Source organism: Antechinus flavipes, chromosome 3 (assembly GCF_016432865.1).
Source record: "Antechinus flavipes isolate AdamAnt ecotype Samford, QLD, Australia chromosome 3, AdamAnt_v2, whole genome shotgun sequence".
Classification (NCBI taxonomy): Eukaryota; Metazoa; Chordata; class Mammalia; order Dasyuromorphia; family Dasyuridae; genus Antechinus; species Antechinus flavipes.
In genome coordinates this window covers 377,522,343-377,549,803 of record NC_067400.1, presented here as the reverse complement: position 1 = coordinate 377,549,803, position 27,461 = coordinate 377,522,343, and the positions used below count along the sequence as shown (strand labels likewise).

The 27,461-nt window shown below is 32.1% G+C and overlaps 1 protein-coding gene across 3 annotated transcripts in view; it reads right to left on the bottom strand.

Moving 5' to 3' along the window:
* MBD5 (methyl-CpG binding domain protein 5) overlaps positions 1-27,461 on the bottom strand; it is a 132,931-nt gene that overhangs the window by 59,804 nt on the left and 45,666 nt on the right. For 2 of the 3 annotated variants that reach the window (XM_051985836.1, XM_051985837.1), the window contains exons 2-3: positions 5,235-5,299; positions 2,987-3,643 (exon numbers count right to left, since the gene is read on the bottom strand). In XM_051985836.1, coding sequence (XP_051841796.1) covers positions 2,987-3,096 — 110 coding nt within the window. In that variant the 5' untranslated portion in view covers positions 3,097-3,643; positions 5,235-5,299. The remainder of the gene's footprint in view (positions 1-2,986; positions 3,644-5,234; positions 5,300-27,461) is intronic. The other variant, XM_051985835.1, reaches the window with a different exon arrangement.

Sequence of the window (27,461 nt, the reverse complement as noted above, 5' to 3'; positions counted from 1 at the left end):
ATTTCTCCATTCTTTTTTATATAGTATTAATTCTTTATTTAGGGGAAAAGTGTTCTTTGTATCTATAAAAATGCATCCAGATTTTCTATAGATGAAAAACTAAATGCTTTGTAGATTAATATTTTACTGAATATCACACAATCTACCTATGTATAACCTAAAAGGGCTTTAACCTTACTGACAGCCAAGCATCCACTTGCCCAGTGTGAATAGCAATTCATACCAAATGAGTAACAAAAGAAGGCAACATCATTACTGACTGCACAGGAAAAACACAGATAAATTCTGGTTGATCTACTTTAAATTATTAACTTTTCACATAAAAATTTAAAAGCAGCATGCCAAAAGAAGCATCACTGATATTTTATAATTAAAGATTAGATTAAAGAAGAAAATAACTATAAAGTCAAATTCAGAAACAAGACTCCTAAATTATTTTTTAGAACTCTGTTCTAGCTATTCAGAAACACTTCCTCTCAATTAGACAGTGGGAATTTTCTCCCTACAGTTGTAGCTTTTTAATTAACTTGAGGTAGTAATAATTAATGTAAACACAGTTACAGAGCCAGTAGCACAGATATAGCGTAAGATCAGAAGCAGGTGGAATATTTAATGTAGAGAATCAATGCCAACCTCAGGACTGAATAGGGCAGAAGATATAGCTTATAAATTATAATAAAATCAGTCATCTAAATATTTTCTGTGGACAAAAAAGAGTTGTCTTAAAAAAAAACACATCAAAACCACATTGGCAAATGCTATTTTAAAGCATTCTCCTTTTATTTTTTTTCATCCAGGAAAATTTTTTCAGTCTCACTCTCATCTTTATTTTCTATAACAAAGAGGTAATGATTATAATTTTTTTAAAAAAGATTGGTTTATAGAAATGTAAAAATTAAATCAATATAATCATTTTAAAGAGATGAAAACTGACTTCCATCAATGATTCCAAAAATATGAAATATGATGACTAATGAACTCTTATAAGTTAACATTTTATCTTTTCAGCATTTAGCAAATTAAAAACCTGACATGAATATATATAATATACATATATATATATATATATATATATGCATATGTAGCTACACACCCACACATACACATATATATGTATACATAAGGCAGAGAAAATGTAAAGTAATTTAGACTTCAAAGGTTACTATTAAAAATTGAATAGGCTTTATTGTAAATGCCTTGAAAACAGCAGTTTTTTTTTCATTTAGTATTTATATCTTTAGAATCTAGCATACAGCACACACTAAATAAGTGCTTGTTGATTGGTTACATTTAAAAAGTTAAGTACTGATTTGAAAACACCATGGTTCTTCCTATCTTGTTATACTGAAAATTAATATCAAATATTTTTGATTGATGACAGAGTGGCTACATATAGTCAATTGAAAAACTTAAAATATATTTTGTGTCCTTACCTAACATATCTACCATCTCAGTGAAGAACAATATACTCTCCTTTAGGATTTTATGATAAATTAATACAAATTACAAATTCTTTTGCCAAAACTTCCTACTGTGACATAAATTTTTCTATGAAACAAAGATTTCCAAGTCCCAACTAATAATATGCCTCAAGAAACAAGTAACATTACAAAACTCCAAGTATGAAAATAGAATTGAGACAATCCCTTGAAGTCTGTTTTAACAGGATTTGACTTATGTGTTCATATTTGAAAGCTTGGCAGATACTAGTTTAACCACACATACCAATACAGAAATTGAAATTCTCCTCTGAGAATCAGCAAAGGTGCCTTGACTTTCATATTTTAGAGTAAAAAACATAGGTACCTCAAAAAATAAAGTTCTAAGTCTATTATATAAATCTACTTATGAAAATTAGATAGATAAATAGAATCAACAAAACCTGGGTTCTAGGGCTGCCTCTGAGACAGATTGCCTGTATTATCATGAACAAAATCACTCAATCTCTTAGTACCCCAGATAACTCTTTGCAACTCTGTTACAGATGACTTGCTAATCTGTGTTTCATTAAAAGGATTTTATAAACTGAGAGATGAATCACAGGTCTATAACAAAAAAAGATCTTTTTATAGACATACTAAAAATATTTACTTATATTTTTAAACTACTTAATAAATTACTGTATAATTATTACCAGTCTGCAATTATTACATAGTTCTACCTCTTAATCACCTAACACAATAAATCAAAATGTAATTTGAATTTTACTTGTTTAAATAAAATATAAGTATTGCATCAAACATGATAACATGATGTTTTTTCTATTACAAATGAGTTGATAAAAACTATATAAGAGCAATAAAGAATTTTTTTTGGGGGGGAATTTTGAGCATCATTAAGAGGTTCAGTCACTAATATGACCTATTAGAGATGAAATTACTCAATATAACAACAGAAAAATTACTCAAAATATTACCAAAATCATAATGTTGTCACCAAATGATTATGAAATAATCAAAAATATTACATATTTTAGCATTGATATTTATATCCATTTCAAAATATTTCTTTCAAAATATTTTTCAAATATAATGAAAAGAAAAATAACCCAAATTAATAATCTGAAGAAATTTAAATGACAAAACTACAGGGAAACTACAATGACAAATTTAATGACACAATTACAGTGGAAAAAGTCCAAGGGTCTGTTGTCTTGGGATCTGAGTTTTTGGGTCATTACTACTTGAGTGGCCTTAGATAAGCCCTCCCTGAGCTGCACCTTCCTTATCTGCTAGCCTTTCAGGCGCCTTATAGCTCTGGATCTATAAAATGAAATGAAAACATTTGAATATTTTTAGCAGAGTAAAATTTTATTTATATGTTGTAAACACCTAGTATAATGCCTGGTACATAGTAGACACCATAAATGTGTTGCTTGGATAATAATTTGTTGAGAATAGAAATTTTGTTATTTTACTCAAATGTGCACAAAAGCAATTATGTTTCACTCAAACGAGGAGGTAAGAGTTATGAGAACAATGCTCACCTAATGTAAAGTACTCCATTTTGATCCACCCGACGTTGCCAACCCACAGGAACTTGTACTGGCAGGCCTCCGTCCTTGTCCCCTCCGTCACACTCCTTTCCTCCATTCATTTTCTGTGTCTGCTTGGGACTCCTCAGAGATATCAACAGTAAGATGATATCTTTATATTACATGGCATCATGACCTTCAAGAATAGGCCAATTCAGGACAGTTTTTTGCAGTCTGTACAAAGTGCATTGGAAAACTTTAGCTCAGTTTGGAACCAAGTCCTTGAAATCTGCCATTGTTAAGTCAGTTGTCCATTATAATCTACATTAAAAAGCTGACTTTTAGACTTCCCATGTATATATTTCTAAGGACAGATTATATGTGTAAAAATGAGTGCTTCCAAATTAGGAAAAATCATATTTCCTTAAAGGGATTGGAGGGAAGTAAGTTTTCTAATTCAACAGCATGTCTCAAAAACTTGAAGCCTAATAAATTCTGTATTTATTGAAAAAGAGTCTTATTTTGACAAATTTCAACTAGTTAATATTTCCTACTATTACCCCACTTTATATGCCACATTCTTTCAACTTTATCTTCTGTTCTATATTCAAAGTGTTGTAGATTCTTTCTTCTGATTCTTTCATGTCTTCACAACGCCAATAATGCAACCTGAAACATATATAAGTATGAAAACTCTATTTTTTTGGTAAGGAATAACTGTGTGAATTCTAAAATAGAATTGTTAAATGAACATTTATTTTTTAGCATACTTCTTTCTACATTAGAAAAAAAATCTAATTCCGCTTTATCTCTTCTTATTTCCCAACTTTATCCATTCACTCCAGTTAAACTTATATAAAGGCTGCCCTTTTCAAAAAACAGTTTAATTTCCTACATCCATGTCTCTGTCCATGTAGTTACATTTATGGAATGTGATCTCTTCCTTACTTTTCATCAGTATGAGACTAGCATTTCAGTTAAGATAAAGTCCAAGATTTAATTCCTGGAGAACTCACCTAATTTACTTTCACTACATTCACAACATGGAAAAAAAAAATAATGATGATAATAATTGACAGAATATTGTAGTTAAATTTAATATAACAAATGTTTATCAAATATTTGTAGTGAATAAGATGTTGATAGTTAATGGAAATATGAAGATGAAAAATGACAGTTTTTGCCCTTTAAAGAACTTAGTTGGGAGAGATTTACCTCATGTACAAAAGTGTGACAAAAAAGCAGAATGTGATAATGGGAAAGGAAAGATATAGGCAAAGCATATGAAAACCTGAGGTAAGAGAGATTACTTTTAGTGGGAAATAGAGCAAGATAGATTGGTTGGAAGAGAAAGAATTTGAACTGTATAGCATATGTAAGGAAATAATGAATGAAAATTGCCTTAGAAACAGAGGGCAAAGTACAGATCAAATTCACAGGTTTTCAATAGAAATACCTACTTTAAGTTCAAGAAACACCAAGGTTAAATTAGATTTTGAAGGATAAAGAACAAAAACTTTAGAAAACTAAGAGAAAAAGTTTCAATTACCAACAAAAATCAATTCAGGACTACTTTTCATTTATGAAAATTAAAGAGGTGTAATTTGAAATAAAAAAAATTTTAAGGAGGTCAGTTTGATCTTCAAAATAACATATAATAAAAAAGATGAGCCTAATTGTCAATAAAATGTTCAGAAAAAAGCGGACATTTGAGTTGTCAAAGAATAGAGAGCTTAGCAATTTACATGAAAAAATTTTAAAAAGGAGTTATAAAAAAGGCTGCTAACCATTAAATACTAAACAAGTAAAACAAAAATCTCATGTTTTTATGGCAAGACATGTCTATTTGCTTTTATTTGTTTTTAAACTCTCACATTAGCTAAAGGCCAGTGAGTGATGGAACAAAAGGAGAAAATTCCAAATGTCTAATGAGGAGAAGGTAAGAATTGAATTCTCATTACTGGAGGTATGGGAGATATGGAGTGGGGAAAACAAAGCCACATCCTCTCTTAAACTGGCTTTGAGAGAGGAAAAAAGATGTATTATTTTTTAGTCTCTAGACCTATCTAGAAAGAGAGAGAGACAGAGACAGACAGAGAGACTGAGAGAGAGAGAGTGAGAGAGAGAGAGACAGACACACTGAAAGAGACAGAGTAATAGGGAAGGAAAAAGAGTGGGGAGACAGAAAGAGAGAAAGAGAGAGAGAAAGTATTTTAAGGGAAATGGAAAAGGAAGGAGTGGGATGAGATTTCCAACTTACATTAATAGATAGATGAGCTGCAGCAATGAACAAGGCTTCTTTCTGTCTTCTAGAAGCCTTACCTTCTATTAGGAATATAGAGAGAATAAAGAAAGAACATTTAAGTGCAAAATTCATGGATAGCCAGGCAAAAGAAAAAAGTAAAGAAGGTGATAAAGTAAATTAACATGACTTGGAATGTAGTATCCAAAAGAATGCTATTTACATTAAGAAAGTGAGTGGTAGAGAATGGACAATTCTGTACTGGTTGGGAAAGAAGAGGATTAAAATACAGGAGACAGGAAGGACATGGAAAAATAAGAAAGACATCAAAAGTAAATTTGAAGAATTTTGGATAAATTGAAGAACTGAAGAAGGTAAAGACAAGAAGAGAGGGAAAGAGAATTTATGGGAAAACATTAGGCCCAGATAGACAGAAGAAAAATAAATTACAGTGATCAAATGCTTAATTAAAAGTAGAGAAAAATTAAACAAAAAAATTAAAAGGAAGAAACTATGAATGTAAAAATTATACCCTTGAATACGGGATGGATTAAATATATCTATAAAATGAAAGAAACTCTGTTTAAAGATACTACAGAAAAGAAAACAATACCATTATTTAATACATATAAACCAAATGACAGAAGCAAAGCTCTTAGAGGAAAGGTAGTTAAACTGCAAAAGGATTCTGAAAGCAAATCAATAATTAAAAGACTTTAATATTCCTCTTCCAGAACAGGACAAAAATACAATAAAGATAAATAAAAAACCCCAAAGAGTTCAACAGATGTTTGGAAAAATTGGATCTGAAAGACAAGAATATTTAAACATGACAATATTAAAGAAGAAATTTATATGGAAGCTTTAAACAAATTGGTCATGTTTTTAAACACAAAGAAATTATAAATTAATGTAAAAAGATATAAAACAAGGACTATTTTGAATGGAATCTCACCTTATATTGTTTACTCTTGACTATGTGGATTGATTTTGAATCCTGCTGCTTTATTAAACCATTTCAAGTTCTTAAGGGTTCTATAGAATTTTCTAAGTAAACTAGGGCTTCATATACAAATTGGGAAAATATTATTTCTTCTTAACCAATATTATCAGTTATCCCAAAAGAGCCTGCCAACAGAGCATAGTTATTAGAGGGATGACTCCAGAGCCTGCCAACAGAGCATAGTTATTAGAGGGATGACTCCAGACCCTGGAGCAAACAATATAAGGTGAGATTCCATTCAGAATAAAAATGGAATACATAAAATATACTGGAGTCACAAACAAAAAGTATAAAATCTCAAAGAAAATAAAGGAAAAATAGGAATGAAGACAGACAAGCATAATCATATTTCAAACTACATTAAATTTCAAGCTATATTACACAGCAGTAATCAGCAAAACAATTTGCTACTGATTAAAAATAGATAAGCACATTGGCAGAACATACTACATTAAAAGCAAGACCTAAAACAAAGGCATATGATAACCTAGTTTCATATAAACCCCAAGCACAAAAATACTGGGGAAAGACTCCATATTAAAAAAAAAAAACAAAAAAAAAAAACTAGTGGGAAGCACAAAAAGTAGTTTTAAAAAAGAGAGGTTGAGAGTAGCAATATTCACAATACACCACAATGAGCTTCAAATAGATAAGCTGTCTAAAACAAACAAACAAAAAATCTTAAGTCAGGAGAATGGAAGGAGGTATTTTTCATAATCAAGGTTAGAGGAAGAATTAATAAACAAGTGATGACCATAAAAATAAAAGAGATTATATAAAATTTAAAAACCACAACAGATGGAAAATCATATAACTAGCATAAAAGGAAAAGTTAATGAATAGGAAAAATCTTTGTATTAAGCACATATGTGATAAGTTTGATATCCAAAGTGTATAGGACATGACTCCAATATCAGTTGAGGAGTCACTTTTCAACAGATAAGAATACAGAGTTTTCAAGTGAAGAATTCAAAAGCATGTGTTAAACATCTCCTGTAAGCGAGGTCCTACAGATACAAACACAAAGATGACCCAATCCCTGCTCTTTAGAACTTATATCCTTTGGAGGAAAGAGCATGAAGACATCTGGATGCTGTATAAATCTATAAAAAATACAGATAGAGAGAAGCAGCATGGCCTAGTGGACAAAACAATGGCATTGGAATTAGTAAGACTTAAGTGGAAGACTAGAGTCTTCTAGATAATGATCGTGTGACCTCTAATTTGGTCTAGTAAACTTTATCAATGGAGGTGGTGCCTGTTCTTCAACTTACAGAGTCTCTTAGAGTTGCTTGAGATTATGATTTGCTTAGGGGTCACACAGCCATGATGTATAAGAAGCAAAAGAAAGTACATACAAAGGAAGTTGAAGTTTAGGATAAGCTTTCTGTAGGGGAGAGTTCTTGAATTAAATGTCAAAAGAACTGAGAGATTCTATGATGCAGAGATAAGGAAAGAATTCATTCCAGACTTGAGGGCACAGCCTATGCAAAATAACAAATATGTGAAATGGAATATTGGTCATAATCATCAAGGACAGTAGTATGACTGGAAAGGAAAATAATATGCAACAAGTCTGGAAACTTAGGTGGCGCCAATTGGAAAGGGCAGCTGAATTCCTTTAGTAATGGAGCAACAAGATCAGACTTGGGCTTTAGGATTATCTGTAGTAGTTATATGGAGAACATATTAGAGATAGGGAGACTGGAAGCACAGAAACAATTCGGAGGCTACTGCCATAGCCCAGGCAAGAGGTGAATTAGAGTGGGTGAGAAGAAGAATAGGGAATAGGAAAAGATGAATGATGGGATATAAACAGTAGAAGCAAAATTGACAAGGCTTATTAAATGATTAGATATGAGGGGCAAGGGAAAAAGGGGAAATGAGACAACTTTGAGGCTGTGAGCTGGGGTAAATAAAAAGCATGATGGTGTTTCTCAGAATAGGGAAATAAGAAAATGAAAAGGTTTGGGGCAAAGGTAATGAGTTGTTTTTGACATGGAGCAAATGAACTGCAAAGTATCAATAATTGTGTAAAAATGCTTTGAATAAGAAAAAAGAAAATTGTAATCGACAAGAAAACTGCAAATTCAGATGAACCTGACATTGCTCCACGTGCATCAAAGTGGCCAAAATTATGAAAGACTGAGAAGCATGCTGCTAAGGAGGCTATGGTACAATGAATGAGATAGAGACATAATGATGTAGAGTTTATGGAGGTATGTACTGGCTAAACTCTTTTAGAAAAAAATTTGGAATCTTGTGAACAAAGTTATTTGATTGTTTGAAACCTTTAATCCAGTCAATCCACTTCTTCAGTGGTCAAAGACAAAAAGGTCTCATGAATAAAAAATATCCATAGCAATACTTTTCTAGTAGTAATAATAAACTGGAAATAAATAATATATTCATTATTTGGGCATTTATTTAACAAACTATGGCAGAAATGTAATTGAATATTAGAACATCTTAAAAATCATGAATAACATAATGATTTTATTAAAAAAAAGGACTTATTGGAAAGGACATGGAATGAATAAAGCAAAACCAGGTGAACAATACACATAATTATAATGTAAATGAAGATGTAGCTGACTTCTTGAAATGTAGAGACCAATTTTGGATGGAGAAGATGAAAGATGGCAAAATTGGTAAAATACATAATGATGATATAAATGAGATAAGGATTTGCAACTTTTAAATAATAAAATAAATAAAATAGTGGTAAACATCATCTATGATTATTTTGTCTCTCCAGTGATATTGTAAGCCTCTCTAAGGGCAAGAGTTCATTAAAAAAAATTGTCTTTTTATATGTACACATGCAAATATTAAGAAAATATTTGCTAATTATTCTTATATAAAGTTACGAAAAGTAAATTTGGTATGGATACACACAGTTACACTTGTATACAGAAGTTGATACAAACATTACAGCTAACTTTGAGTTAACTTGGAAACATTTTCATCATTAATTTTAACTACCTTTGCCAGGAAACCGCTTCCTTTTAGAGCTACTAAAATGTGACAGAAGTGACTCATCTGTTTTTTTTCTCCTTTTACTTTTCCTGCACATTCTCTGGCTGAGGAATGAATAGATAATAAAGTCATCAAAAAAGTAAGAAAGAAAATGAAAATCAAACAGCCTATACAATTCATAAACTGGATTATCAATACTTGAATAAGCAAAAGCTAGTATTTATATAGTGCCTATTATGTGCCAGGCAGTGTACTAAATGGTTTACAAATATCTAATTTGATCATCACACACAACTCTGAAAAGTATAAACTGCTATTATACTCATTTTACACACGAAGAAACTGAGTCAACAGTGACATGCCCAGGGTCACAGATAGCAAGTAATTGTTTGAGGTCAGATTTGAACTCAGATTTTCCTGAGTCCAGGCATATTGCTCTGTTCATTGTGCAATATTGCCTCAATTTTGAGATTTATAGCTGAGGGACTTGTTTATATCTTTATCATTTAGAATAATAATTTTAAATTAAAATTAATCTCTATGCTTTTATTACAATTGTCATTATATGAAAACACCTAATTATCTCAAACCTTTGACAATAAATACAAATATAAAATTTCACATATACCTGTGAAATTAGAGCATACTATTTATCAATGACAGTCAGTTACAAGTTCAATAAAAGGGAAGAGAGATTATTAAAACAAATCAGATGAAAGATATTGGAAATGTAAAACAGGAGCTTAGAAAGATTCTTTCTTTATCCAGGCATTGATTTCTGAATGGTGCTAATTTCTAAAAATTCAGTAGACATTCTAGCAACATGTGTTAATTATTAAATTGCTTTCAAGATATATTAATTAGATAAATAAGATAATAACTAGAGCAAGTAAATGTAGCCATAAAAGAATTAAACAACATTATCTTTGGAACTTAAGTAATATAAAAGTAAAGCTCATTTTTACACTGAGCTTTGCTGAATTTTTGGAAAAGCTAAAAACAAACTATTTTTTCAAAGTAGTGATAGGAAGATATTTTTAAAAAGTTATATCCAAAAAGCATCATTAAGATTCTTGGGGAATGATATGGTTATGCAAGGAGAGGATGGAGTGGAGTGGTCAGAAATTTGAGACAAAGAAGGCAACCAGAAAGGTACTATAATAGCATTGATGTAAGAGAGGACGTGGGGTACATATATAAGAAATGTTGAAAAGGATGGATGGGACTTGACAGCTTATAAGGAGAAAGAGGATGTGGAAATGAAGATGTAACCTAGGTCGTGAGTGATTGAGAAGATAGTGGAATCCTGAGCTGGGAAGAAGGGAAAGTTCTGGGGGTGGGGGAAGATAATGAATTTGTTTTTTAGACATAATGAGTTTTAGTTGTCTAAGAGCCAGCTGGAGATGTGGGAATTAGAAAAGAAGTTAGAACTGGTTCTGAGATGGTAATAGAATCTATGAGAGCGATGAGAACAAGCAAAAAGGACAGGTGGAAAAGAGAAGAGGATGCAGGACAATGCCCTGAGAGATACTATAAATATGGAGAAAGCAGAGTCAAAATCTAGAGAGAAAGGGATATAAAAGAGAAGAGGGGGATCAACAGTGTTAAAGGCTACAGAGAAGTCTGGAAGGATGAGGTCATTAGCTATGACATATAAAAGAGCATTAGTAATTCTAGAAAGAGTCATTTCACTTGAATTATGAAGTTAAAAGTCAGATTGCAAAAATTTGGGAAGTGAGAGAAAAGGAAATTGAGGCACTGTTGCAGGTGACTTCAAGAAGTTTAGCTAAAGGAAGGAGGAATATATGATGATAGTTAATAAGTATAGATGAACCAAGGATTTTCTGAAGTTAGGACAACCTTCTTTTTAAGGCTGTAGAAAGAGTCAGTAGGAGGGAAGAGATGGAAGTTTAATGATAGCATGAGGATTACAGAGGGCGCAGTCTGTGGATAATGATGAGATGAATTGTCATCCCTTGTATATAAAGAGGGGTTTGCCTTAGCAAGAATGCAGGCTAGCTTTTCATATGAGACTGATGAAGAAGATAGCAGGGAAAAGCATCTGAGTGGTATGAAATGATGAGGAAAAAGGGAGATCTACATAAATGGCCTCTTTTTAAAATTAAACAAAATATGAGGCAAGAATATCAGAAAATTGATGTTGAAGACTAGGCAATGGATATTGGTATGAAGCAAGTTAGAGGGTGACCTAGTAGTGAGTGTCAGGCCTTCTCACACTCCTGAAATTCGAGGTAAGGAGTCGTCATCAAACATTTGGGTGGCCTTGGAACAGAATCCTCCCTGGGCTCAGGTAGGAGGATAGAAGTACAAAGTTAGAGATTTGTAAGGCATGGCAAGACTGGAAAAGAGGCAAGGCAAATGGTATGGAGATGAAGCACAGCGTGGTAACACTGTGCTGGGGGAAGAGGAAACTCCTAATTCAAGCAGGATCCTGCTCTTGGTACAAGGTGTATAATTTTGAAAGACTTAAGAACTATGAAAGTGTAACAATCAACCATGATTCCTGGGATATGATGATAAAGAATTCTTGACAGAGAAGCATCTAAGTATGCAGAATGGGTCATGTTTGGTAATGGCCAATTATAAAACAAATTTGTTTGCTGGACATTAAATATTTGTTACAAAAAATTTTTCTCCTTTTTAGCTTTTTCCCAAAGCAATAATGGGAGTATGCTGATGAAGGTGGTAGAGGAAAGAAAAAACAAATTAAGAAAAAGACTGATCTACAGTGCCAAAGACTGCAAGAGAGGTCAAGAAGGATAAGGATTGAGAAAAGGCCATGAGATACATAAAGATCATAGGGAGAATAATCTGAATGATGAGGTTAGAAAGCAGACTGCAAAAATTAAAAAGTAAATTAAAGAAGTAAATTTTAAAAAAGGTAACTTGGGGGAGAATCTTTGCATCATGTCTCTCTGATCATAGTTCAGTTTCTTTTTTTTTCTCCCCTTTATTAAAGCTTTTTATTTTTCAAAACGTATGTATGGACAATTATTCAACATTAAGCCTTACAAACTTTGTGTTCCAATTCCCCTTCCTTCCCCCATCCCCTCCCCTTCATGGCAAGTAGTCCAATATATGTTAAAACACAGTAGAAATATATGTTAAATCCAATATATTTATGAATATTTATACAATTATCTTGCATGGCTCAGTTTCAAGATACATAAAAAACTGGTCTAAATTCATAGGAACTAGACATGTTTCCTAATAGATAAACTGTAAAAGAATATAGATCTTCAAAGCAAAAGGGCTTACATGTACAAAAAAATTTTTAGCGCTCTTTTTGGGATGGTTAAGAGGTAGAAAATAAGAAGAAAAAAAGAGAAATTGAGAAGAGAAATTAGGGAGTGGCTGAACAGGGTATGGTATTTGGATGTGCCATAAGAAATGACGAAGGGGATAGTTTCAAAAAACCTGAGAAGACTTATATGAACTGATACAACTGATGAGTAAAACCAGGAGAACATAGTAACAGCAACATAATAATTAACTGAAAGATTTTTAACATTTATTAATAGAGTGATCCATCAAAGTTTCAAAAGACTCATGATATAAAATGTTATCTACTTCTACAAAGAGAACAGATTGATGGTATCAGAATACAGATTGAACCATATTATTATTTCTTTTATTTTTCTTGCTTTTTTGTGGATGGGGGATGAGGGAAAAGGTCTAATGTGGAAATGTTTTGCTTGATTTCCTTATGTGAAATGGGTATCATATTTCTCATCTTTTCAATGGGTGGAAGAGGATGTGGAAGGAGAAAATTTTGAACTGAAAATAGGAAAATCAATTTTGGATCTAGGCAGTTTAAAAAAAAGTGATCAATAATATAAAATGTTCTAACAGATGATTAGAAAAGCAGAAATTAAAGTAAATCTTAACACCTAGAATTGGCAAAAATGACAAAAAGAGGAAATGAAAATTTCTGGAAGGGAAAAATGACCCACTAATAAGCTGAAAGGTGCTAGCCATTCTGGAAAACAACTGGAAATAATTCCACAAAAGTCAGTAAACCATGAATATCCTTTCACTTAGTGATAGTAGTACTAATCTTATAACCCAAAAGATCAAAGGAAAGGAAAGAACTCATACATTCAAAAATATTTACAGTAGGTCTTCTTGTAGAGAGGAAAAACTAGAAAGTATGGAATGGATTGCCCCTTTATTGAAGAAAGCTGAACAAATTATTACATATGAATATATTAGAACATTTCTATAGTAGTATACCATAATAACAAAGTGATGAAGAGTTAAATGAGTAGAAGAAAGAGAACAATTTATATATTAACAAAATTATAAATAAAAACAACTGACAATTTGATCAAAAACACAGATCCATGCAGTGACAGACTACATTTCTAGAGAAACGAATAGGAAGCCTACTATCCTTCTGACAGAAAGAGAATAGACTCAAGATGAAGAATGGTACATATATTTTTGTACACAAAGCCAATATAGTAATTTGCTTTGCTTAATTATGATTTTTTGGGGGGTGGGGGAAAGAGAGATTTCATCTCTTGGTGAGACTTTGGTAAGAAAGATAATAAATGTGTGTTAAAAAATTAAGAATATTATAAAATGAGAGTTCATTATGGAATAAACAATTTTCAGGGAATAACAACAAAAGAACTGCATTTGAGATGAAGCTTTACTAGCAATTCAAGTGTTACTAGGAAGTATTTGAGACAATAATTATAGATCTTATCCAATCTCACCATTTTCTTTCCTTCTTTCTTGCAATTCAATCTCACTCCTTTCCTTCCTTCCTTCTTTCTTGCAAATGGGGTTAAATGACTTGCCAGGACCATACTGTTAATAAGTGTCTGAAGCTGGATTTAAACTTGGGTTCTCCTGATTCCAGAGTCAGTTGCTCTATCTACTGAACCACTTAGCTGTCCTATAATTTCACCATTTTCTAAAGTTTCATTCACCTCTCAACTATTTTATCACTTATTAATGAAAAACACAACATTCTTTTGGTTTGTGCTTAATCTAACTTTCATTTTTATGTTCTTCTCATGACTAAATCAGTGAATTAGAACCTAACCATATGCTTCCTTCTTCAGGGTTTTTCTCTCTCTTTTTTTTTAAAATGGGAGTTACATTTTTAATTTGATGTTGAATGTTATACACACACACACACACACACACACACACACACACACACACACTTTAGAGCTGCTTTGTCTTCTATCATTCCAACTTTTGCTTCCTAGATGCTCTGGGATACAAAGTATCTAAGATTTCAGATGTAATTTTTTTAGATTCTATTCTACATTCCTTTTTTTGTTTCTTTTAATTGATTAAAATGGAATTTATACTTTCTATTGTGTGATCAAGTCAGATATAATGCATTCTTCTAATGCCTTATTCTAGATCTTCAAAGGTTCTTTTACTTCAGTTCTACAGGGCTAGCAAGGATAACATACTCATATGGTCATAAGGATGTCTTGTCTTCAAGAAAAGTATTTCTTGATAGGGAAAATCAAGCATTTATAGTTTCCTTTTTGAGCCAAGAAGGTGCTAATCACTTTTTACAAATATTACCTCATTTGATCTTCTATGTGGGATAGCTTCACACTTTCTCCTATAGCAAAAACTACTATATGAATTTTTTTTGAGGCAATTGGGGTTATTTGCTCAGAGTCACATAGCTAATAAATATTAAGTGTCTGAGGCTGAATTTGAACTATGGTCTATCTGACTTCAGGGCTGGTGCTCTGTTCACTGTGCCTTCTAGCTGCCCATGTATATACTTTTGTGTACAGGTCCCAAAAAATTTTCAGATTTATCTGATAACAATATTGTGAAGAATTTGTTTGTTCATGATGATGAAAATATCAGTTTTTTAGAACTTTTAAATTTATGTATAGTTGGTCTGTACAGTGGATTCTTGCTATCAAACTATAAACACCTTTCTGAAATTCCAGTCCAAGAGTGCCTCTTTTTTTCAAAGTCATTTCAGACATTAATAAGTTTGAATTAAATAAAGATTTTTAACAGCCACATGTATTCTTACTTTTCCTTCTTCATATTTGACAGGATACACTAGAATGCTTTGATTTTAGTTTTAATGTATACTTATGTATATTTCCTTGTTTGTAATGCTTCCTGTGGTGCCAGAGTATAAAAGAATACCATTAGTTCTATGATCATGTACAGCTCATTATTACAAAAGTTTTGACGAGGGATAGTCTAGCCACCTAAACTTTTCATTGACTCCCAGGAGAGACTGTATTACACTAAGTTGGGTGCAAGACCTAATTTTCCATTATTTAACAATTTCTGACAGTCCTTAAGTTACCATAACAGACTAAAGCTATATTAAATCCCCAGTATCCATCATTCTTGCTAGTATTCCTCATGCCAGTTCCCCACAAATTCCATGGATGAGTTAGACTTTGAGGAGAATGATGATGTAAATGATGGAAGATGTACTAAATTTGCAGATGACAAATGGTTGGCTGGATAACATACTAGATGACAGAATCAAGATCAAAAAAAGGTATTTTAAGTAGAACACTGGGCTCAATTGAATGAGGAGGAAATTAAAGTTATCATATATCTGTCTTTAAAAAGTACAAGCATATTTAGATAACATTACATATGAAAAAGATACAGGGATTGACCTTTTTGGAATTGAAATTAATATGGTAGAATATCAGTAAGCAGTATCAAATTCCCCATCAAATCTCTGCAAGAAAAATATAGAAAAAGTACCAAAATAAATTCTGATAAGATAATGCAAGAAAAAGTCATTTTCTACTGGGACACTGATGCATTGTTGGTGGAGTTGTGAATGAATCCAACCATTCTGGAGAGCAATCTGGAATTATGCCCAAAAAGTTATCAAACTGTGCATACCCTTTGATCCAGCAGTGCTACTACTGGGCTTATACCCCAAAGAGATACTAAAGAAGGGAAAGGGACCTGTATGTGCCAAAATGTTTGTGGCAGCCCTCTTTGTAGTGACTAGAAACTGGAAATTGAATGGATGCCCATCATTTAGAGAATGGCTGGGTAAATTGTGGTATATGAATGTTATGGAATATTATTGTTCTGTAAGAAATAACCAGCAGGATGAAGAGAGGCTTGGAGAGACTTACATGAACTGATGCTAAGTGAAATGAGCAGAACTAGGAGATCATTATATACTTTGACAACGATATTGTATGAGGATGTATTCTGATGGAAGTGGATTTCTTTGACAAAGAGACCTGAGTTTCAATTGATAAATGATGGATAGAAGCAGCTACACCCAAAGAAAGAACACTGGGAAACGAATGTGAACTATCTGCAGTTTTGTTTTTCTTCCCGGGTTATTTTTATCTTCTGAATCCAATTCTCCCTGTGCAACAAGAGAACTGTTCGGTTCTGCACACATATATTGTATCTAGGATATACTGTAACCTATTTAACATGTAAAGGACTGCTAGCCATCTAGGGGAGGGGGTGGAGGGAGGGAGGGGAAAAATCGGAACAGAAGTGAGTGCAAGGGATAATGTTGTAAAAAAATTACCCTGGCATGGATTCTGTCAATATAAAGTTATTATTAAATTAAAAAAAAAAAGAAAAAGAAAAAGTCATTTTCTGGCCCAGAGTGGCTTAGGGAGACAAAAAAGGTCTGCATACACTACAAGTAGAGTCTAGTCAGAAATGACCTATGTGCCAAATACTGAAAGAATACTGGGAAAGAGGGGAAGCATTGAAACAGAGATTCTAGGGAGTGCCTGAACTTTAGAATCAGGAATTGGTACTATCTGGCAGCTCCATTGCCTACTTTTCAATTCCAGGACACAGTTGCAAAGTGGACTGAGATTTGATCTAGATATGGTGGAGAGGAATGATTATAAATAACGGCTTAAAGCCAAGAACAAACATTTATAATATAATAACATCAATAATTTAATAGTGCAACATTATTTTATCTACAGTGGCAATAATCTATGTCATTCCAATAAGATCAGGGCAAAGCAAAAATTATCATGTTTTGCAGATGATATGATGGCTACTGAGAGAATCCTAGACAATCAATTAAAAACTAATTCAAATAATTAACAACTTCAGTAAAGTTGTAGGATATATTATAAATCTATACAAATTATCAGTATTTCTGTATATTAGCATCAAAATCCAGGAGGAAGAGACAGAATTTCCACTTAAAATAAAAGGAAATCTAACTGCCAAGACAAATTTGGCAATTATATAAATAGAAACAAAAAATTATGTGAACACAAAAAAGAAACAGAAATAGAAATTGTTTATAAGTTGAAGGAGCTGATATAATAAAAATGACATTATCTAAATTAGCTTACTTATTGAGTGCTATAGCAAACTACCAAAGAATTGCTTTAGAGAAAGAGAAAAAATATTAACCTAATTCACCTGGAGGGAAAAAAAAAGATAAAAAATATCAAGGTAATTAATGAAAAAAAAAAAAAAAAAAGGAAATGAGTGCCTACCGGTTAACAGATCACATACCGTACTCATACTATACTATACTATAAAAATAAATCATATACTATCTTATAAAAAGATCACATACTATACTAAACAGTTTGGTAATGGGTAAGAAATAGAGAGGTTGGTCAAAAGAACAGATTAGAAACACAATTTACAGAAGCAAAAAAGTTCAGTAAACTAGTGGTTGATAAGCTCAAGGATATCAGATATTTAGATTAAAAACTCATTGTCCTACAATTTCTAAAATTTTTTGGTAGGGAAAACTAGAAGAGTCTGGCAAAAACTAAAGAGAGATCAGTAACACTTCATACCATATACCATAAACAAGTTCCAAATAGACACATGATTTAAACATGAAATGTGATATCATAAACAAATTAGAGAAGTGGAAAAGAAAGTATCTGCTAGATCTATGGATGAGGGAAGAGCTCATGAGTAAAAATGAGATAGAAGAGTTCCCAGAAGGTAAAGTGCAGTTTTTGGTAACATAAAATTTAAAAGTTTTTACAGAAACAAAATCAATATAGGTTAAATTAGAAGTGAAGCAGAAAATTGGAAAAAATTCCTTTATAGCAAGTTTCTTTGAAAAAGATGTCATTTCAAGGGTGTAAAAGGAACTCATATATATTTATAGGAATAACAGCCATTCTCAGTTGATGACAGATCAAAGGATAGGAAGTACATTAATAGTCATATGAAAAATGCTCTAAATCTCTAATAATCAGAGAAGTACATATCAAAATAATTCTTAGGCATGACTTCACATCCATCAGATTGGTATAGTTGGCAAAAAAGGAAAATGACAAATGCTTAAGCTCATTAACGTACTATTAGTACAAATGTAAAATAGTCCAGTCATTCTAGAAAGCAATTTAGAACTCTATCCCCAAAGGTATAAACTATGCATAGACTTTGACTTAATGATACTATTACTATGTCTGTCTCAAAGAGATCATTTTATTTGGATATTCTTCTCAATATCATCACTATCTCCTGAAATTAATTTTCCTGTATGCTCTCTCATCAAGTCAAGTTTACACCTCTTCGGCAAACCCTCTGGGGAGAAGGTGTACATCAGAGAAAAGCTCCTCCTAGATCTTCCATTTAAGGGAAGACAGTCATGTCTTCAAGATCACCTCAACTCTAAAACTCGTACTTCCTCAGTATTCTCTGCCTATGGATTCCCTTTTCCTAAGGAGATCTTTTTTCAAACCCCCTCTGCCCTGGACCTCTCTTTTTGAAAGCAAGACTTAATCATGCCACCTTGAGGACAGGAATGCTCGACACAGTGCCTGGCACACAGTAAGCACGGAAATATTCAGTGACTGATTGAATAGGATCCAAATAATGGTACAGTAGATAGAATAGCAGGCTTCGAGTGAGGATGACCTGGATACAAATATGGCCCCAGACACAATAGCTGGGTGACTCTGGGTACTTAATTTGGCCTTATTTGTCTAAGGTTCTTCAATTATAAAATGTGAATAATAGTGCCCACCTCATAGAGCATTCTTAGGACAAAATGAGATATTAGTAAATGGCACTGAGCACGCTGCCTGGTACATAACAGGCACTATATAAATTTTCATTTCCTTCCTTTTTCTCACCCATATGTACAAAAATTTTTATAGTAGTTTCTTTTCATAGTGGCGAAGAAATTATATCTAAGGGAGAAGCCTATGAATTGGGGATGGCTAAATAAGGTATGATATATGAATGTGATAGAATATTATTGTGCTATAAGAAATGAAAGGGATATTTCTGGAAAAATCTAAGATTCACAGAACACAGAAGTAAATAGAATCAGGAGAACCATTGATATAATAATAATAGCAGAACAAAAATTCTGAAAGACTTAGGAACTTTGAACAACACACAGATCAACTATAATTTCAGAGGATTCAAGAATGCAAAATATATGCTCTTCATCTCCACACAGAACATATATATGTGTGTGTGTGTGTGTGTGTGTGTGTGTGTGTGTGTGTGTGTGTACCTAAAGTATATATTAAGTACATGATGGCTAATGTGAGAATTTGTTTTATTTGACTATGTACATTTGTAATGGGTTTTGTTTTTCTTGTTTTCTCAATGAGTGGAAGAGGTGGGAGGGAGAAAATTTAGAATCAAAAAATAAAATAAGATATTAAAAAAAACCAAATTTTAGTGGGCTGAAAATTCAATGAGTCAAAAGTGCTAATGCAATCTTGTGCTGAGATACAACTTTTAGGAGTAATGAGACAATAACCTTGTTTTGAATAGATTATCTGTAGAGGACTACAGATAGTGTGGGAATTCTGGGTGAGGTATAAAATCCTTCAGCCCAGAGGGAACCTGCTGACAACATCTGGTTCAGCTCCCCATCTCCCCTAAGGGCTCTTGGCCTTCCTGAGAAGTCAGGGGGTGGTGACAACCTATGTTATGATTGAAGCAATGATAGCAGGTGGAAGAGTGATACCAGGTGGCAAACTACACACAATAGCAAGTTGTTTATGTGGTCACACATGTACAGTACTTAGCTCATGCGCAGTGTTGCTTGGTTATATAAGGGTATGAGGGTATATAAGGGTGAGAGAATTTGGAATACATGAACTCATTTTAACCAGACTCCATTTTTCTACCATCCTTAGGAGTCTCACCTCATCACTCCTCCACTAAGACAGTATATTTTAACCACCTTGATATGGGGGATTTAGAAAGCACGGTACATTTTGTCACCCAACTTGGGGGCTCTAGAAAGCAGGACACAATATATATCTGTAGTATTTTGTACTACAGAATACTGATCCAGAGACTGTGATTAAGGAAAGATATTGATAAGCTGAAAAACATCCCGGGGAAGGCAACTAGGAGATAGGGATCAACTGAAGAAATGGGAATGTGTAGTTGGAAGCAGATGAGATTAATGGGGGACTTGATGGTTGCTTAATACCCACTTTCAAATATATGAAGGCTATCAATAAGAAGAAGTATTTGACTTATTCTGTTTTATACCAGAGGTTATGAAAAGGAGCAATGAATGCTTTGCGGAAAGACAAATTTAAGTTTTATGTCAGGAAAACTCTAATAGTTAGTTAACTGAAAGTGAAATAGACTGCATTGGTAGCTAATGAGCTTATTTTTTACAGAGGTGTTTAAGAAAAGATGAGCTATATGAACTTGCTGGATGTTCTATAAATGAGATTCTTTTTAGGTATTTCATATTTCAAACTGAATGGTAACTAAGCTCCCTTACAACTCTTAAGTTCTGTGATTCCATCCTGATAAAATTATATTAGACAAACTATTTATATTACACATAGCACAGATTTTAGAAGAAAATTTAGGTCATCTATGAATCTTCAGTTAATAAAGAGGATTATTATGGAAAATAATCTATTTATCTCTTAATAAAATTTCCAAAGAGCATTTTTCCCTGTAAGGAGGCACAAAATGTTCACTCCAAATAGCAATATCCTTTAGGTCTGAGGTCACATTTTGTTAGACCTTTTATATTTGAGATATATACAAGTGATATAATATTAATTATTAAATTTCTCCAGGAAGATAATACAGTGGCTATCTAAAGTCTGAAATAGAAAATGATGATTCAGCAACTAGATAAGCAAATCTAGAAATCATATTAAAGAACAATGATATATAGATCAGAGATTACATTTGTGTGCAAGTATGGATAGCAGGAGTAAAAGAAATAAAATACAAGTTACAGATTGATTATATGAGGACATTTGTACAGAAGTTTTATGAAGTATGAATTTCAGGTAATATATACAAAAACAGGGTGATTCTGATTATCAAAAATTAGTATCATTAAAAGTCTTGAGATTCTTCTTAGGAAGGAACTGTATCTTATTTATCTTTATTTTTTATTTTTTTCAAATACTCTGTATAGGACCTTGTACATAGCAGGCAATAAAGCTGAACCAATTGAGTATTAATTGAATTCTCCTTATGAGCTCAGCACTTTAAAAAGTGTAGACAAAATATAAGGCATAGTTTTTGCCTTGTAAGAACATATAATACAGTGGGAGCTCATAGTAACAGCATTAAAAGTACTCTACAACCAGTAGAAAGATAGAGCAGTAGCTTTGCATTCGGAGATGCAGTCTGCCTTACTGAGTGTGGGTTGGGAGAATAACTAATTCTAGAGTCTGCAAATCCTATATAAGTATTTTCTCCCCCAAAGAGAATATAAGCTCTGAAAAGGCAGGAATTGTTTCATTTACTTTTGTGTCCCCCCCAACTAGCCAAGATATGTATTTAACAAATATGTATTTGTTAAATATATATATTTAATATATACTATATATTATACACTATATATATAATATACATGCATAACATATATTTAAGAAATGCTTACTACTATAATGATTATTTTTAATTAAATTATAAATTCATGATCTTAATCTGATCTCAAGATCAGAAATCTGATTCCTGATCATGAATCAGATAGCTAATAATTATATTATTTGAACTTTAGGCAAAGTATACAGAGAGACAAACAGTCATAGGTGAAAAAGTATTGGACTTGAGGTATAAAGATCTGGTTTAGATGACCTGGGTTCAAGTAATGCCCTTTCCACATGCTGGCTATGTGGCTAAGAAAGTCACTAATGTCTTAATATTCAAGTGTATTTTGTTATTTAAAGCGTCTTTAAAGTGACATTTTAAATGACTTTAAAATGAAAACGGTAGAACATTTGACAATTCTCTGGTGAAGGGAGATTTCTCACTATGAGTGGTCCTGACTAAAATATCAAAATAAAAACAATAAATCTGTAAACCTGTTTGCAGTGATGGTTCTTCATTAGAATCTTGAGAATACAAATATGATTTAATTATACTATGTAATTAGCAAAGATAAAAATTTAAAAGAAGCAGAATGATTATATAATTGAAATTATCTTTATTGAACCTATAGGAAAAATTGGTTAATTCACAGTTTACAACTTTATAAATCAATTATTCTCATGAATTCTGGTAGTGTCCTTTTGTTTCTGAGAAAACATTTCATATCAGAGAGCCATTTGAGAAGTTTCATATTAACATTTGTGCATTAACATTACAAAACACACTGTGAGGTATTATAATATATAATTAAATGAAATTTATTTAGCAAAAATACAAACTAAGGCATAACATTTTTGATGTTAATACACTTATTCTCTCTACCAGCAATTCATAAACCTAGTGTTTGCAACTAAACCACTATCTCAATGACATTCCATTGTAAATGTTCTAAAATTTAAAACTGTACTTGAATATCAAAGCAAAACTGACCTTGTCTAAAAAAAGTAGAAATAAAAATTTATCTTACCTTAACTTAAATGTTAAAGAGAAACTAGATTGTTCTTTTATACAACATAGTATATAGTTATTCATTTCTTCATATACAGCTCAGGTTAGTGGAAAATATTTAGATTAAGAGTCAGAGAGCCTTCAAATTCTTTTTAAATTCAAATATCTATAATACTTGGCAACTCACAAATGCTTTTCTTCATCTAAAAAATGAGGTCCCTTCTAGAACCTACATATAATATATTTTGTATTTGTGTTAGTATTACACCCACTATTATAATACTATTAATTATACCAATGTTTACTTTATAAAAAATCAGCAATAAATGGAAGTTTCCTTCTTCATGTCTCTTTCTGAAGATGATCAATACTCTTCAAGGTATGGGTGGTGTTAACTAGATAGCCATAACATATCAGATGCACTGGGCTGAGATGAAGAACTATAGTGGGTTTACCCTGGTAGAGGGCCTTTCTAGCCTCAGAGGGAGCTCTTTACATTAAAGAAATCACAAATGTGGAGAAAAACAAAGGATGAAGCAATTCAGAGATAGATGGATTTGCTTAGAATGGCAAGCTGAACATGATGGAAATGACAGAGAAAGTTTGAAAAATTGGCAACATAGCTATAACAATTAGATTGTGACTGATAAAAACAGCAAATCAATAAAGATCAGATTTATTATTTAATGTTAATGATTTTATAAGATATTAATGTCCCTTTTCCATCATACATCTTATATTTAATTTTCATTCAGAAGGACCAGTAGGTTGGGGTGGTGAGGATAACCCTTTAAAATGATTTATAGGTTTCTGATAAGGACTTGTTTTTTACATAGCAATGCAATATCCTAGCCAATAATCCATTTGATAATATCAAACAACTAAGAGTAAATCTTTAAGGACAGTATCATTATCCAGGTGATTAAGTAAATTTTCTTATCTAAGAAACCATTATGATATACTGCTTATACTAATTTGCTAGGTCCTGGTCTTTTCCTTTAAGACTGCTTATATGATTTTATTTCTATTTATTGGTCTTCTTAATGTTTATAGAAATAAAATCAATATAAATTTAACTCTATAGTTATACAGGCTGACTTGATTATAAAAAAAACTATAATTTCTTCATAGCTGCAACTATTTCTTTTTCTGAATTTGGGTTATTTAAAATCTTTACGTGGATTTCTGAAAGTTTTAGTTATTTTATCTTTTTGAAAGTATTCCTCTATTTTTATATTTTTAGTTTTGTTAGCATATAATTATATAATGGATGTTCCAGTTATTCTTTTTATTTCTTCTTTGGCTATAATTTCACCTTGCTCACTTGCTATTTTGTTAATCTGATTTTCCATTCTCTTCTTTTTAAACAAATTAGCTAAGGACTTATTAGTTTTATTTAGTCTTCTTAAAGAACCATCTTTTAGATTTTTTTGACCACCAATTTATACATTTTCCCTGTTATTTTTTAATATCTCTATTTTTGAGCTTATTTTAGATTTGTTTGTTGATAATTTTTAAAAGGCACATTCAGTTCCTTAATCTTCTTTTTCAATTTTGTTAATGTATGGTTGTAAAGATATGATTTTCCCTGAGGACTGCTTTTAGCAGCATACTGAAAATGTTGTTTATTTATTAAAATTTTTGTTTTTACATAGGTATTGTTTTCACAATCTATTCTTTGACTCACCCTTTATTTAAGATTTCATTTTCGAATGTCCATCTAGATCTGTTTTTTTTTTTTGTTTGTTTGTTTGTTTGTTTTGCTTGTGGTCCCTGAGTCAATTCCTTTTCTTTTTTTTTCATTATGGTATATAAATGATATAATAACAATTTCCACCTATATACTTTTGTTTGCACCATCTCTGTCTCTTGGTATATAGCCAAGTTTTGTAAAAATTCCATGTGACAGAGAAAAATATTTATTCTTTTGTTGTCCCCTAAAGAAGATAACATACTTTTTTTTAAACACTAGCTTTTTCAGAAATTTGTTCAGTTTCATATTTTTCTCTTTATTTTCTTGTTAAACTTATCTAAAACTGAAAGGGGGATGGATAATGAAGTCTCCTGTTACTATTGTATTATTGTCTATGTCTTCTTGAAGCTCGGGTGTTTTCCTTATGAATTTGGATCCTAAAACATTTGGAGCAACTAAGTTCATTACTGGTATTGGTTTTAAGTTAATTACAGATATTAATTTGTTGGCTTTGGTTTCTTTCAGCATAATATGATTTCCCTTTTTATTGCTTTTTAACTTTTTTAATGTTTGGGCTTTATTTGAGCTTGATGGCAATTCCTGTTTTTTTGAATTTACTTGATGCATTGTAAATTTTCTTTCATACCCTCAGCTATGTCTTTGCTTTTTGTATTTTGTAAGCAACAGATTTTAGATTTTAAAAAATCTAACTTGTCATTCATTTGCATTTTATTGGATTGTTTAATCCATTTGTGTTCAAAATTATGAATTAGGATGGAATTTTTCTCTGTCTCAATCTCCTCCCTCCCCCCCAATTACTAAATTTCTCCCTCTTCTACTGGAAATACAATATTATTATTATTATTTTTTTTGGCTACTTTAGTCTTTTGGTCTCCATAACCACTGGCTCTCTTGACCCCACCTATCATCCCCTCTTCTTGCTTATTATCTTTTTACCTTTAGGATTTTGTTTAATAGTTATTTTTGTCTTCTTATTTTATCTACTTACATGTCTCTTCATCTTCTTTTTTGTTCTCAAGTCAAGCAGATTCTACCTTTCTCAAATCCTATTCACCAAGTCCTGTTCATTAGTTTTTTTTAAATTTCATTTTTGGGCTCCCTGTTTTCAAAAAGGCTTTTTCTTATTCTCTTCTTTATTCTAGACCCTCATTCCCTGATACAAGACTTCTAAAATTAATTGGTATGTCATTTCTCTATATTCTTTATGCAATTAAAGTTTTAGAGATATTCTTTCTAGGCTTCTCTGCTCTCAGGTATTTCTACATATAGGTTTTTTGTTTTTATATTTTAAAAACAGGACTCTTGATTATAGAAATAGTCAGACTTTGGATTTTTAGGTGAATTTGGATATAGCATTTTATTCTCTATAAATGTTGAAGGGCTCTGTGCTGAAAATGCACATAACAAAATGAGATATGTTATTTAAAGGATAAGTTGAAGGAAGTGACTATAATTCTTACCAACCAATGCAAATAGATAAGCTGGAGAGAGAAATAGTTAACAAAAGGTAAAGGAAAAGGAAGAGAAAGAATGTCATGTTCAACATCAAATCTGAGCAGTGCAAGTAGTTTCTAAAGGGGCAACCTACTGTACAGGTTGGTCTGTAAATAGCCACTGAGGGATAGCTAACTGTTAAAATCAGATGTCAAATAATAAGGCTTATATGTCAGTTACTGGAACAATGGATACCAAAACCAGGAAAGAGATCCATGCATATTTAATTTATCTAAATCAGAGGAATGGTATCCAGGAGGAAGAAACCAGGTCAATAATTAGAGGAAACACCAAACAGGAAGGAAGGCTGCCTAGAAGAAAAATTTGGATAAAAAGTATCAGTTAAGAAATCTGATAGGAATCAAAATATCCCTGAAGATGATGAGGAAGTCTTACTATATGAAAAAGGTAGGGGATAGGTCAACTTTTGCTGCAATGGGAACTTTCTTTCCTATGGATTCTACTGTTCTGACAATCAAGATAGAACTCAAGATAGAAGAGGAAACAAATAACAGCCATTTATTGGTTCTTGTGGCATCTGTACTAAGGTGATGGGGCAGTCATTGCTTCCCTGGTCTTTTATGATGAGGAGAGCCATCTTGTTAATAGCTTTGCTTCTATGGCAATTACTATTATCAGCTATAGCCTTATGGGAGGGTTCTACTTCTAGGATTATCATTAGGGAATGAATGGCCACTCATCTGAGTTCAAATCTCAAGAGTGAAACGAGAGAGAATCTTTAAAATATTATCAGATAGTTATGAGTGGAGTCCACTGGATTATATCCAGGTTTAGTAGTTCCCTAGGGATTTTCCCTTTGCTCAAAAACAAAGGAAATGAGACTGATAAATTTACAGGGTAATCTGCCTTCAAATCAGGTATCAAAACACAGAACCTAAGCGTCACACAAATAGAACTCACACAAATGAACAGAAAGAAAAATAACTCGGATAACATTAGTTAATTGATATGACCTAGTCACACCTCTGAGACTTTAACAGCATCCACCTTGCAAATAACACACGCAAGCATTCCAGAGGGCCATAGCTTAACAGCAAAAGAGGAACTTCATTCTTTATATCTAAGGAAGTGATCAGGGTAAGGAAGAGCTGGTGAATGATGACAAAACTATTTAACTAGGGATAACTACTCATTTGCTTGATTCTTGCAATTTTATAGTTAAAAAGAACTTCTGTTCTTTTTTTCTTCTCATATGTCCACTACATAGACGTTCAAGCTATGTGTGATAAGAGTCATGTTAATG